Raw genomic sequence first — 14,005 nt, forward strand, 5'->3', positions numbered from 1 at the left:
AATGTGTCAGTTTACAACGTACATTTGATAACTGCTCTTTCTAATAGATTAGAATGGATTGATTGGATGAACCTCAGGAAGAGCTTTATTAAAGGCATGATCTTTCTTTTCATTTATGAGAACTATTCCCAAACTACGAATTTGGACAAGATTGATCATCCTAATAGCTAATCCTTTCAAAAGACTTATAGCAGTAGATTTTAGTGGATAAGCTTATAAACATCATTCAATATCAATTCTCATTATAGTTTGTTTTACTTATCCTTAGAAAATAATCACCCTAAATAAAATTATTTAAGAAGGATATGATCCATATTTGGCTCCATGATGTGTAAATGGATGCCGTAAACACACCATAAAGTTATTTAGGTAGGCAAAGCCCTTTGCCAATTTCGATCACCATGAAATTCCTACATATTTGAGATTAATTGACTATCAATGGCATGTTAATATCAAATTATGTTCATCTCAAATTCAATGACGGGGTCATCGCGGATCACTGAACAGATGGTGAATCAACCATACACAATTGTGTGGTCCCTGGGCCAAGTTACGCTTGAGATTCGCGAGTTCCATATCATTCTCTACCTATACTCTCAAATTAACGGGCCAGTTAACCACACGAGCTCCATCAACAAGTTATAAAGAGAATGTGCAAATTTTATGGATAACATAAGATTCACATTAAATAGATTGTAAATTAACCATACAAAATCGAATGATCCCCGACTTAAGTTACGCTTGAGATTCGCGAGTTCCATATCATTCTCAACTATACTCTAGATTGATGTGTCGGTTAACCACACGAGCTCCACCAACAAAATATAAAGAGAACGTGTAATTTTCATGGATAATATGAGATTCACATTCTATTAATAAAAGGGGATTTTGTTTTATACTTGTATTTAGAATACTTTTAGATTGACCATTATCACTATTAAACCCTTTCGGTAAATCCATTCTTAAAATGCATTAGGGTGGTGATGGTGGTAAGCGCGAAGCATGTTAAAAACCGACCTCACTAGGACTCATAGAGACCTCCTTAAACCCCTACATCAGAATGGGTGAGCTTAGTCATGGTAAGACTGATAATTTCAATATTTAAAATATACGAGGGCGTATGTTGTAACTTTCTTATACATATAATAGACACAATTCTAATATAAGGGGAAAATTTAAAACTCTTTAAATTTAGTTGTATATTATTAATTGTAATTAATTGCAAGGACGCAATGTAACAATTAATAAACCATGAGGGATAATATTCAAATTTTATAAATCACTATTATAAATAATATTAAATATTTAAATTCACTATTTAAATAATAAATAAATATTCAAATTCAAATCGTTGTTAAATAATATTTATTATTTTCCAAATTTAAAACATTTTAAATTTGGTAATTATCCATATTTAACAAACCTTATAATTTGAAAAATGAAAAAAAAAAATAGAGAAACCCTAATTTGGGCTGCTCACGTCGTGAACATAAAGCCCTAGAAAACAAAAATACACACTAAACTAGGTAGCAGAAAAATCAAAACTACGATATACCTAAATGTACATGCAACCTACGGATCTATGGTTTCATGCTAATTACATCTACCCTAGAAAACAAAAATACAAAGAAGAAAAACATACATCTTATGTAGCCTTTGATCACCATGCTTGAGATCTTGATCCTCCACGAAGTTGCTTGGATGAGAGGACCCAAACCAGAATCTCTATAATGGTATCACACCCAATGACACCAAAGAGTGGAATAAAAGTAACTAGGAGAAGGATCAATTTCACAAACCCTAAGAGGGTTAGAAATCGTCCCTAAGAGGGGGAGGAATAAGGATTTGCAAAACTTCAAGCCAATGTGCAAGGAAGAATGAAATCCCTAAGGCCCTATTATAGCCTTGGATCCCTTCCTAGGTTTAGTATTCCTTCCCATGTGGGATGAGAGGCCAACAACGAAATTCACTCCTTTTCGCATGTGGGATGGAGTGATTTTCATCCAACCCTAATTCCATAAGGGTTCTGGAACATTCCTGATTAACCAACTATCGATTAATGAATATTCAATCCTTTAATTAATTAAACTGTTAATTAATTCCCAAAATACATTTCCAATTAGTTTCTAATTAATTATTAACCATAATAATTAATAAACCAATTTCTCATTTATTTATTCTACTCAATTTGGGTCTTGAGGGAAACCCAAAAAGACCTTGTTATTATTTTCAATATTACCAATAGTTAATGATCTTGGACACTCTTTCCAATACTTTTGCACAACCAAAACTTGTATAAATTACAATTTTTCCCATATTCTGGTAGTTTAGACTTTTAGCTTTTTATGAAGTGCTCATACAAGTCCATACAATTTTTCTAGAATTTTCTATGAATTTTACAAAACTACATACCCGTGCAGCTAATTTCTGACCAGTTAGTGAAAACGATGATTTTCACCTTATTTAGAGACAACACCAGTTCTTGGGCAAAATCAAGGACAAACTAGACTCAAAATGTAAACTTTGAGAGTTTACGGTTCCTAAATCCGACTTCCGATAATATTTCTAGAGTTTTTACAAAACAGGGCAGAATAGGCAATTTCCTGCAATTCCCAACTTTGAGTTTTAAGAATTAATTGACAACTTAACCCATTAATCCATAACCAAAAATGACTATAAAGATTAAAATTGAGTTATTAATAGTAGCAACATGTCAAGGAGTCAAAAGGACAATTTCAATCTCAAACCATGAATCAAAGTACATTGCTTTTAAGAGAAAAACAAAGTACATTGCTAAAAGAGAAAACATCATTAATGGCTTGGGTTTCCTCCACCATTAAGCCACATATAAAGTCCTTTACGCCTAGTTACCGAGTTTTAGAAAAGAAAAGAAAAAAAAGAGAAAATAAAGTAAGGAAAGAAAAGAAGAGAAATGAAAGGAAAATAAATTTGTCTTTTGTGTTCCCAAGAAGTGAAAAGAAATTTAACATTTTGTTCTTTCTCTCTAAATCCTTCCAAATCGGAAGGAAAGTTAGGAGGGAAAATGATTCTTCCATTTCCTTTCATTTCTTTCCACTTCATTCCTTTAATGAAATGAGAACACCAATTTCTTTTATTTCTTCTACTTCCATCTATTTCCTCTCTTTTCTTTCTTTAAGTTGAACTCGGGAACAAGGTGTTAGAGACTGTTTTGAGAACCTTTTGAATGGTTCAAGACATATATGAATTTAGGGTTAGAGCCTTTTTTGGAGCCTTTTTTTTAATTTTGACTAGCTTTGACAATTGACTTATTTTGACTTTCGTTGATCGTCGTTGACCGCCAAGCCCGTCGTTGACCAAAATTGACAAATTTCCGTCAAACACCATAACCCTAGTCGGTTGAAGAACATCAATCGATTAATCCATGATTAATCTCGATTTCTACAACACTGCATAAACCTATTAAATACATTTGAAACTTATGTTACTTAATACAGAAAATCGATAGTTTGTAACATATTTATGACAATTTTCTTAAATTAAAGAAAGGGATCTAAAGTATATTCAAATTTATATAATTATATAAATATATTTTTTTAAATATATATTTAATAATATTAAACTGTAACGACATTTAATGCATCAATCATTTATAAAACATCATTTAATACTTCATCTGATTTGTATATGGATGTCCAAATAAAAAGATCTTGCCAAAAAATGCAATATTAGGGGAAAGGGGCATATCAGTAAATTTACATGTTGTAAATGTGGCCATCCGTGTTATTACAAGAACACGTGAGGTGCGGCACGTATGCTTCTCACTTTCTCTCTCCAAGATTTTCTAACGGAATGCGTATTCTCTCTCCCTCTTTCTCACTCTAGAAGCATCTGAGAAAAGATACGCAGAAACCTTCATCTTTATGATCATGGCGATTTAAGTAAACCCTCCATCCATTTCTCTTCAATTCTTCAATCATTCTTTCTACATTGAATATTCTCCCCTGAAGAACAAGTATTAATTTTCGATAAAGTTGCTGCGATTTAAAAGGTAATCGATTAAATGTAGCTTTTGTGTCTCGGCTTTCTGATATCTTTCTGTTTTCGAATAAATACAAGGAGTCAATGAGCTTCTTAACAAATGTTCTTACTGCTTTTTGTAAGGTTATATTAACTTCATCTTTTAGTCAAACCTGCATATCATTTAACACTTGATTCCTTTTGCTTTTCCTGCTTATTCTTTTCTGTTGAATATCTATTGTGTTCTATGTAATGCTAAATTCACACAGGGAATAAGTTCATATCTTCTTCTTTCGATTAAGTTGTTTTTGAATAAAACTTACTGATGAAACCCTAAACACACAATATGAGTTCTTATTTCATTCTTTTCGGTGGATAAATTAATGTATATATCGCTAAAGTTATGAAAATATCATCGTTTTTTTTGTTGAGAAAAAAGTATCATCGTTCGATCATATGTATAAGTTTTGATGATTACATCAACAAATATGCATTCCTTTTTATATATATTGTTTTGATTCTCATGTAAGACTTTTACAGCTTAATTCACTGTGAAAATGGAAACTTACCATCGGAAACGATCAAAAAGAGCCACCATTAGCGCGCACAACGTAAGCGCTCTCTCTCTCTCTCTCTCTCTCTCTCTCTCTCTCTCTCTCTCTCTCTCTCTCTCTCTCTCTCTCTCTCTCTCTCTCTCTCTCAGTGTGTGTGAGAGAGAACCTGTCGTGATGCCATTAGGGCATTGCATTGCATGTATTACAATCAGAATTTCGCCTTTTCTGTTTCTGAAATCCGTATTGTTATCCTTTATCACTGAGGAGAGATGTACTAAAAAGCATTAGTGGATGCAGGAGATAATGAGCTTGAAAAGGCAAGAAATAACCAGCGTACTAGACGGCGCACAAGCACAGACATCACCTTTGGCCAGACAATTCCTGCTTCAAAGGAACGGTATAATTTCAAACTTATCCTTTTAGCATATAATCACTTCTAGATCCAAATATTTCCTTCAATTCTTCCTTTCTCGATTATCGATAATGGCTTCTCGTAATTTCATGTGTGAAGCAGACGAAATCCTAGAAGAAGATGTCCAACTAGGCTCCGTTTACGAGATCTACCACAAAAACCTTCCTCCTAGAACTCCTGTTCAACTGAGATCCGTTCGCGTTGTTATGGTAATCAATCACTTCGTAAATCATTGACAAAAAAAAAACTGTTTTATTGATTAGATCTGAATATGTTTTCGTCTGACTGATGGATAATGATGATTTTCAGGTGAGTGAGAAGACAGATTTGAACGTCGCGATTAGGTATCCGAGTATTCTGTCATTACGAACTTATTTCAGTCATGGAATCACGGAGATGTATCCTGCTTTAGATGAGAAGTTTGTAATGGGAGTAAAACTCGCCGGCAAAGTGCTTTTCCGGCAAGTTCCATCTCAAGAGTTCGCCGAGAAGAAGCATCTGCAGAATTTCTGGCTGGTGAACCCAAACTCTCAAGTCGGGTCGGGTCATACTGCTATGAAAATTGAAGAGATCGGATTGGCCAAGGAACTGAAGAACAATGCCATGGTAAGGTGGGGTGTAAGAAGACAAGTTATGTTTATTGGAAGACACAAAGATATGAGCAAAACGACCCAGTCTTCTTCAAGCTTTGTTCATGGCGAAGAAGAACTGAAAAATGAACAAGATGTTAACAATGGTGAATTTGAGGAGGAGGAGGAAGAAGTTGATGAAGAAGAGAAGGGTGACGAAGATGATGATAATCTTAACAGAAGGTTGAAAAAAACAAGAAATTTGAGAAAAAGAAAGCGTGTGAAACAAGCTAACAACCAGTTATGGCTAATTAATAAAAAACCGATGAACAAGTGCAAGAAATTAGGGCTCATTAAAGATCCCACAGAAAGGTGGTCAAAGGAGAGGTATCTAGCGGCGGAGCTCAGTCTTCTAGAAGCTATGAAAGAGAAGAAGGCGATGATTGGGAATCCGATTACGAGACCTGCGCTTAGAGTTGAAGCTCGAAAGAGGATAGGTGACACTGGTCTCTTAGACCACCTCCTGAAACACGTGGCTAACAAGGTGGCGCCAGGTGGCGATTTGAGGTTTAGAAGGTCACATAATGCTGATGGTGCAATGGAATATTGGCTTGAAAGTGCTGATCTTCTAAAAATTAGGAAAGATGCCGGAGTTAGTGATCCTTTCTGGACTCCGCCGCCTGGTTGGAAGCCCGGTGATTCTCCTATCCAGGATCCGATCATGGCAAAAGAACTTAATCATCTCAAACAAGAAATTTCATGTATCAAAAGGTATTAAATTTAATGAATTTATTTTACAAAAGTTTAATGTTAATGTACCTAATTTGCGTTTTGTTAATTGATAGGGAGTTTTTATCCAAGAAGCAGTTTGAGGAAGAAATGGCAAATCTGAGAAGGTATAGTAAGAAGAAACATGATAGGCATGAGTTTGTTTTTTTTTTAATTATTTAGACCTTTAATTTAATAATTTTGTTTATGTGTATAATTAAATAAACAGGGATATTATGGAGTTGATTTCAAAGAATATAAAGAATCAAGATGAAAATAAAGCTATTGTGGTTTCTGAAGGTGTTGACACGAGTCCAAAGCGATTGACCAATTTTTGTAATTCATTGCTTCCTTATTCCGAGTCTGATGTAGATAACTCAAGAGTCTCAAGGGTACAATATTTTTTACACTCTAATTTCTGTAAATCTTTCCTTCTCTAATTTACTCATGTTTGTTTGTTTTATTTTATTTTTGGCAGGAAGAATGCAAGAAAGAAATGTTGGTCATTTTGAAGAAGGTTGAGGTGAGTCATACATGATATAATAAATGTTAAATGATCAATTACTAGTTTAAAACAATTAATATGCATGCTTAATAAAGAGTAATGTATTTAATATCTTGTGAGATCATTAAGTGGTCGTCTATATATTTTTTTGGGGTTTAGCTTTCTTTTTTTTAGAAGAAGCAAATATAATAAATGAATCTTAAATGATAAACAAGAAAAGGAAAATATTTGGCATATACAAGACTTTTTTGATAACATGTTTGCCGGGTAGTAAGAAAAAAATTAGAAAATTTGGTTAATCAATATAATTTGTACAAAAAAAATGAAACTTGAAGTGATTATTGCTAATAAGTTGGGGTTTAGCTTTCAATATATAGATGAATCTAAAATTAGAAAATTTGGTTAATTAATCAATATATTTTCCAAAATGAAACTTCAAAATTTGGGCAAATTAATTTGATTTTGGAATATTTTTGAAACTTGTAGTCATTAGTTGATTTGAATAAAAGAGAATCTCAATTCATTTAATTTATAGAAAATGAAAAAAAATATATATATTCTTAAAATTATTTGTGAAATAAAGGTTTTATATATAGTTATATAATGTGCGTGTGAGGGTAGAGCATGCATGCATGTAAAGTAGGATAACATTGATTAATTAATTCATGACATGCATGCATGACAATTGTTTAGAATATTGGACTTATTATAATTTTGTTTGTATATGTGTATATAGTATATACCGCAGAGTACATATATCCATGGTATTAATTAAAACATTTGGAATTTATATGTACGTACATGACTACAGGCGGAGACAAACAAGATGACAGGTGGCAGTAGTGGCACAGAAGAATTAATTAATAATACCCAAACAGCCCCTGCCCCTGATGATGCTGCTAAAAAACATACTGAAAAAAAGAAAGAAGCTGTGGCACTACCAAAACAAGGTAGTGATCCTCAGGAGACATCAGACGGAGGTGCACGGAAAGTAGCACCAACACCACCACCTGCAGGTGAAGGAAAAGCAGCGAAAATTGAGAGGTTGAAAAGTGGGTTCAGACTTTGCAGACCACAGGGTACTTTCCTGTGGCCAAACATGGTGAACAACCCCACCAACACCACCTCTTGTTCTTCTCAGGTTGTGGATCTTTTGGTGGTCCCAACTCCACCATCTGTTAACTCCTCCACGCCACCACAGCTACCCTACCACCACCATCCTGCCTCTCCTCCAGTGAAGCCTGTGCCGGAGAGACGCGCCGTTACTGTCACCGTTTCCAGTACTGACCATCCGCATTCTTCCACCAATAACGGCAACAAAATATCAACCGGCCTCATCAACCTCAATGACATCCCAACAATTCCATCTGCACCACAACAGACTCAACTCATGCCAACTGCTCATGTGAGCCTATTAATTTATAAGTTGGATAAATTAATTACATATTAATTAACTAATTAGATAAGTTTAATGATGCATGCATGTATGCATGTGCAGCAGGTGAAGAGTGAATTAGCCCAACAACAACAACAACAAAAAAGGAAGACTAGCAGGTCATCATCTTCCGCTTCTGCTTCTGCTTCGTCGTCTTGCTTGTCCAACACAGTAACTCCGGCAACTTGGCTATCCATATCAGGCTCTAGATAGATCAAAAACCCACCACCGTCATCAATGAATGCTAAAACAAGAATCACTTTATTAGCTAGCTAGGAATATATAGGATATATAATAGATGATCTCAGATATATTTTTGGACGCTACGTACGTACTGCTTCTAAATCACTTTAACTACCTATTATATGCATATGCATGCCAATATTAAATTGTAATCATGGTTGATTCTAAATATTGTTAATCTCTTGACCACATGTTTCATACATTAGTTAATTTATTATTATTTTTAAACAAACCATTTCAGCCTAGCAGCTACTAAACATTTTATACCTACGCTCGTTAATTATCCATCAACTAATATACATACAATAGCGGACTTGGCTAACAACCTCCTAACAACTTACTAGGAGGTCCAAAGGAGATATTTAAATTATTTGCCGTTTCAAAAAGAAAACTAAAACTAATATACATATATGGAACAATGAAATATATGCAATTAATATGGGTTCAATTAATATATATATATATATATATATATATATATATATATATATAAAACGCATATTTGGTCAAATTCTTAAAATTAAGTCGTACAAACCATAATGCAATATGTACAATCAATTTATGCATATAAAAAATATACATCTTATTCGGTCAACAAGTCAAAAATCAGATTTTGAATTTTTAAAATTTAAGATAAGATTAGCTATGTCTATCTTATTTCAAAATTCAAGTTTGCTTATTCTTTTCCCTTAAATATCGAATGTAATTCTTATCCGTTAAATATCAGATGTGAATCTAGCCGAACTCATCTCCAAATTGAATTGGTCAAAAATTGAAACAATATTCCCTCTTAGCATGCCGACATTGAATCGGTCACAAAATATCTATGATCTATATACCATAAAAAACATTTAGCTATTTTTAGAAAAGAAAGTCTTAATTTGAAGTAGTAGAAAATATAAAGCATGAAGTACATACATTTTGTGCATAAATCACATTACTCTGGACATAAAAACTAAATTATCTTAAATTAAGGAAATATAATTAGTCAAAAATGACCAAGTTCCATAAAATTAGTATATTTGACATTATCCTACTTTTCAAATTTGTTTTTCATCAACAAAAATCAAATTCGAATCAAACTAGAAATTGAATCGGTCAAAGAACGAGTATTACTTCAATGTCGTCCAATTGAATCGGTCAAAGGCTCTTTGAAGCGGTCAATATGAGATAAATTTGCCCATAAGACTATCCCCATCGGGGGTTATATGAGAGCGGCTCACCGATTATTTAATTTGAAAAAAAATAAAAAGTAAAAAAAACTGCAGTAATCCGCTCACCACAACAACCCAGCTCGTCCATCTAATGACCCATGTTTCTAGCCACGTGTACATTATCAAAAGATGGTGTTACATTAATATTTAAGATCAAAAATTAATTTCATAAATAATCATATTTTATTCTTATCAAAAAAATAAAATAAATTATATATTAATACATGATTTCTTTTTCTCTACAAAAATAAGATCATTATCAATATATATTTTTTTACTTTTTTTTTTATTATTAAAAATAGGTTTGGGTCGGATTGCTAATGGGTGTAAAAAATTGGATTGGTTTGGATTGTATAGGTGGAAGAGAGAGAAAATATTTTTTTTATAAAAAAATTGGATTGGGTTGGGTTGCTAATGAGGGTAGTCTAAGAACTCAATTGCCCAATCTCTGCACCTATATTTGGAATCTTGCATCTTTCCCCACGGTGATAACATAAAATTGGTATCCCATACTCTCTCATGGCCTCCCTTCTAAATTTTTTCCTTGGAAAATCTTAACTACAATCTGATAGCCACTACCAACCACCACTCATGCTCTGTTGCAGATGCATTTGCTATTTTTCATGATTTTTTAAAAAAAACGTTCTTACGCTACAATCGAGCTCTACTCTCTATCTCGATTTCAATCCCTAAAACTCACCTCAATCTTGATTTTTGTAGCTAGGAGACATTCTATGATTTCTTTCTACATCCCAACCATCTATTTTCCGCTACGATGAGTCACCATAGAATCGACTTTCTCTAAGGTGTCAGCCTCGTCAACCTCCAGACGAAGAACGGGTTAAAGAAAGCTAAAAACGAATTTTTTTTGCTATCAGGTGCAAGGTGCAGGTCGAGGTCGATGCCTCGCTGGTGTATCCATATACGATCTCCTTGTAAATTCCACCTAAGATACCACTCTTTGATTTCTGCATCTTTATTTTTATTCTCGATTACTTGCAGGGGTTTGTAGTATGAAAGGGTATATCGATCCAAAGATCATACGGTTTGAGGTGAACAGACCTAAAGTACCATCTACGACCCATATTCCTTCCTTGGTTATTTTTCTGAAAAAAAAAATCATTTATTGTGTTGGAGATCCATACAGAATCAATCGATTTTGCACCTGACTTTGAAGAACAAGAGTTAACCAATAGGTATATTTCCATGATTTTTTTTCTTTTGATTTATCATTTATACGATGTGTGTGTCTTATGTAGGGAGTGTGTGTGTGACTGTGTATGGCTATGTGGGTGTATCTGATTATGTATGTGCAATTATCTTATTTGGATATTAACTTACACACTAGGTTCCACTACGAGTGCTAAACTTTGGTGTTTTAGGCATTGATTTCCGGAGAGATCTTTTCTGGTTATACTGTTTGTTGGTCGTGTTTTGTGGTTCAACAACATTTGAGAGGTATATATGTTACTATTGTTGGATTAGGTGTCTAAGCCCATAACTATAATTGGTATGTACTTGAATTGATAGCAGCACGGTCCTTTTGGGTTGCCCTCAACCTAGCAACTGGACAAGGAAATTATGAAAGGAGAGATATTAATTTATAAGATTAATGAATTAATATAAATGATTTATTAATATGTTAAAAGATTAATATATTAATTAGAAATCATTATGTTTAATTAATAGTTAACCAGAAATTAATCAGAATTAATTTTGGGGTTAAAAGAATTAATTATAAAGTGCAGGGACTAGTTTGCAATTAACTAATAGTTGAGTGGAAGGTTCCAGAACCCCCTTGGAAGGAGGTGGACGAAATTCTTAGGGGAAACCCTAGAGATTTCGTCCAAGGGGTCCAAATAAGGCCTTTGGATCTTGCTTAGGCCCTAAGCAAAGGATAACTAGGGTTTTCCCTAAACCCTAGATCCCTCAGCTATTTAAGGAGCCTCCTGGCTCACATTTGAGGTCACTGATTTCTTTGGAAGAAACCCTAAGGCCGAAATTGCATACTCTCTCCATCCTCTCTCCTCCAAGTTTCCTTCTTGCTAGTTCTTGGGTGTGATTCCATTAGAGGCATTACATTTGTGCTGCTAAGCTTCCAAGAAGATCAAGATCAAGATCAAGAGGATTATCAATTGTTTGCTATAACAATTGAAAGGTATGTAACTCCTAAACCCTAGTTTGTTAATTTCGAAATTAGCCTCTCTCCTCTAGGGTTCTTGTTTTGCAATTCAAAGTTATATGTTCAATAGTTAAAACATAGATCCAAAGTAGGTTGCATGTGAACTTAGGAATTGTTTTCTAGTTTATTTGTTTTACCTAAAACCCATCAGTGGTATCAGAGCCATTGTTTGTTTTAAATTGAATTGCTATAATTGTTGAATTGCAAATTAGGGTTTATAGCCATTAAACCCTAAAGGCCAAATTTTCGAAATTAGGGTTTTGGATAAAAGGGTTTTCGAAAACCCTAGCCTCCAAAGAACCCTAATCGAAATTAGGGTTAGGGTTTTGAAAAACCCTAGCCTCCTCCCTTGTAAATTTCGAAATTGCTAGAAGTTTTAGGGTTTCTTGTTTTGGATAATTGTTACGTAATTAGATTAATTGGATAATTATCCTTACCCTATTTTTCGAAATTTAGAGGGATAAGGATTAGGATTAAATTAATTGATTAATTTAATTAGATAATCCTTACAAGATTTAATAATTTGATTAATAGTTAATTAAAAGATAAATATTAAATCTAGTTAATTGGTTTATTTAAATTTAAATTTAATAGTTTGAATTTCGAAATTTATATTAACCCTTGAAGTTTTAAAATGTTTTAAAACACACCCTATATATGTATTATGATTAAAAGTTTAATATTATATATGTATAAGAATATGGTCAGTCAAATCGCTAGTATGCCTCATTCACGAAGCTAATCTATAAGGGGGGTATAAGGAAACTGCGTATAAAATGGTAGTTGAATGGGTGTCCACTCTCACCCACCGCTTCCTTGATTAGTGGAGGGTCGTTAGCAGAACGGATTTGATAGGACAACTACTTCTCATTAAAAGTATAATGACATTAAAGAAAGTACTAGAACATTATTTTTAAAATCCCAACTCTAGTTACTTTAGAAAAAATGTGAAAAGTATGTTAATCCATGAAATTGCACATTATGCTTTATTGGTCGTTAGTGGAGCGTGTGTGGTTAACCAGTACACTAAAGGGCACTAATAAAGAGTAGTAATGGGTATCTCATAATTGTCATTTTGATGGAGCGTGTGTGGTTTACCAGCACATCAATAGTTAATGATAAAGACAATGAGGTTACCAAGCACATTTGCATGGTTATTCACATCTTGTTTGTGATCCTCGGCATCCCAGTCACAAATAGAAGAGCATAATCTGAGATTAAAACATGCCATTGAATAGTTTCAATGTATCTCAAAAGAATTAGGAATTTCACTTCGTTTGTTTCGTCTAATGGTGGAATTGGTGAATCGTCATTCACCTACCTTTATGAAATTTACACTTGGATCTCGACATCCCATTTTAAGTTGTGAATCTTCATAGTTGGATCCTAACCTTGATATTTTATCTTTGGGTTATTATATTGAGGTATCTTGAAATCTAACTAAAACTTTCTTTCTTTTCAGATGTCTACTCCTGGAAACACTTCTGCTTCATCCACCTCCAACCAGAACTTCTCTTTGCTCAATATCTGCTCCAAAGTCGTTATGGATGGCTCAAACTATAACGATTGGATGCGCAACATCAAGATGGCTCTTCGTTTTGAGAACAAAGAATATGTTCTTGAAAAGGAGCTCAAAGAGCTTGATGAGTCTGAAGCTACTCCTGAAGATCTTGCTGCCTACAAGAAACATTACGATGATGCTACCAAAGTGGTGTGCATCATGGTGGCAACCATGTCCCCAGAACTGCAGAGGTACTATGAGGACTACTGGCCTTTTGAGATGAACAAGGACCTTATGGAAAAGTACCATAAGCGAGCTCGTCAAGAAAAGTTTGAAGTAGTCAAGTCACTCATGGCTTGCAAGATGAAAAAAAGGGAATCGGTTGTGTCACATGTACAAAGAATGCAACGCTACATAGAGCGTTTGGTCAAGCTCAACATTCACTTTGATGAGGAATTGGCCATTGACATGGTCTTGAACACACTACATGATTGTTATGGTCAGTTTATTCTAACTTACCATTTGAACAATACTGAGCAGACCTTGGCCCAATTGCACAACTTGTTGCAGACAGCTGAGGCAGGAATGAAGGGTAAAAGTATACCCTCCACGCCTACAAGTGC

General features: G+C 34.0%; 1 protein-coding gene across 1 annotated transcript; it reads left to right on the top strand.

The window, feature by feature from the left end:
• Positions 1–4,556: 4,556 nt before the first annotated feature.
• On the top strand, positions 4,557–8,455 carry LOC145130228 (protein DYAD-like). The gene is made up of 9 exons (XM_079065063.1): positions 4,557–4,610; positions 4,851–4,950; positions 5,068–5,174; positions 5,275–6,305; positions 6,380–6,430; positions 6,532–6,694; positions 6,781–6,825; positions 7,619–8,212; positions 8,306–8,455. Exons 1-9 carry the CDS (start codon positions 4,557–4,559, stop codon positions 8,453–8,455), a joined length of 2,295 nt encoding a protein of 764 aa, XP_078921189.1.
• Positions 8,456–14,005: the final 5,550 nt, after the last annotated feature.

Source organism: Lactuca virosa, chromosome 8 (assembly GCF_052849685.1).
Source record: "Lactuca virosa cultivar CGN04683 chromosome 8, Lactuca_virosa_CGN04683_v6, whole genome shotgun sequence".
In the NCBI taxonomy this organism is placed as follows: Eukaryota; Viridiplantae; Streptophyta; class Magnoliopsida; order Asterales; family Asteraceae; genus Lactuca; species Lactuca virosa.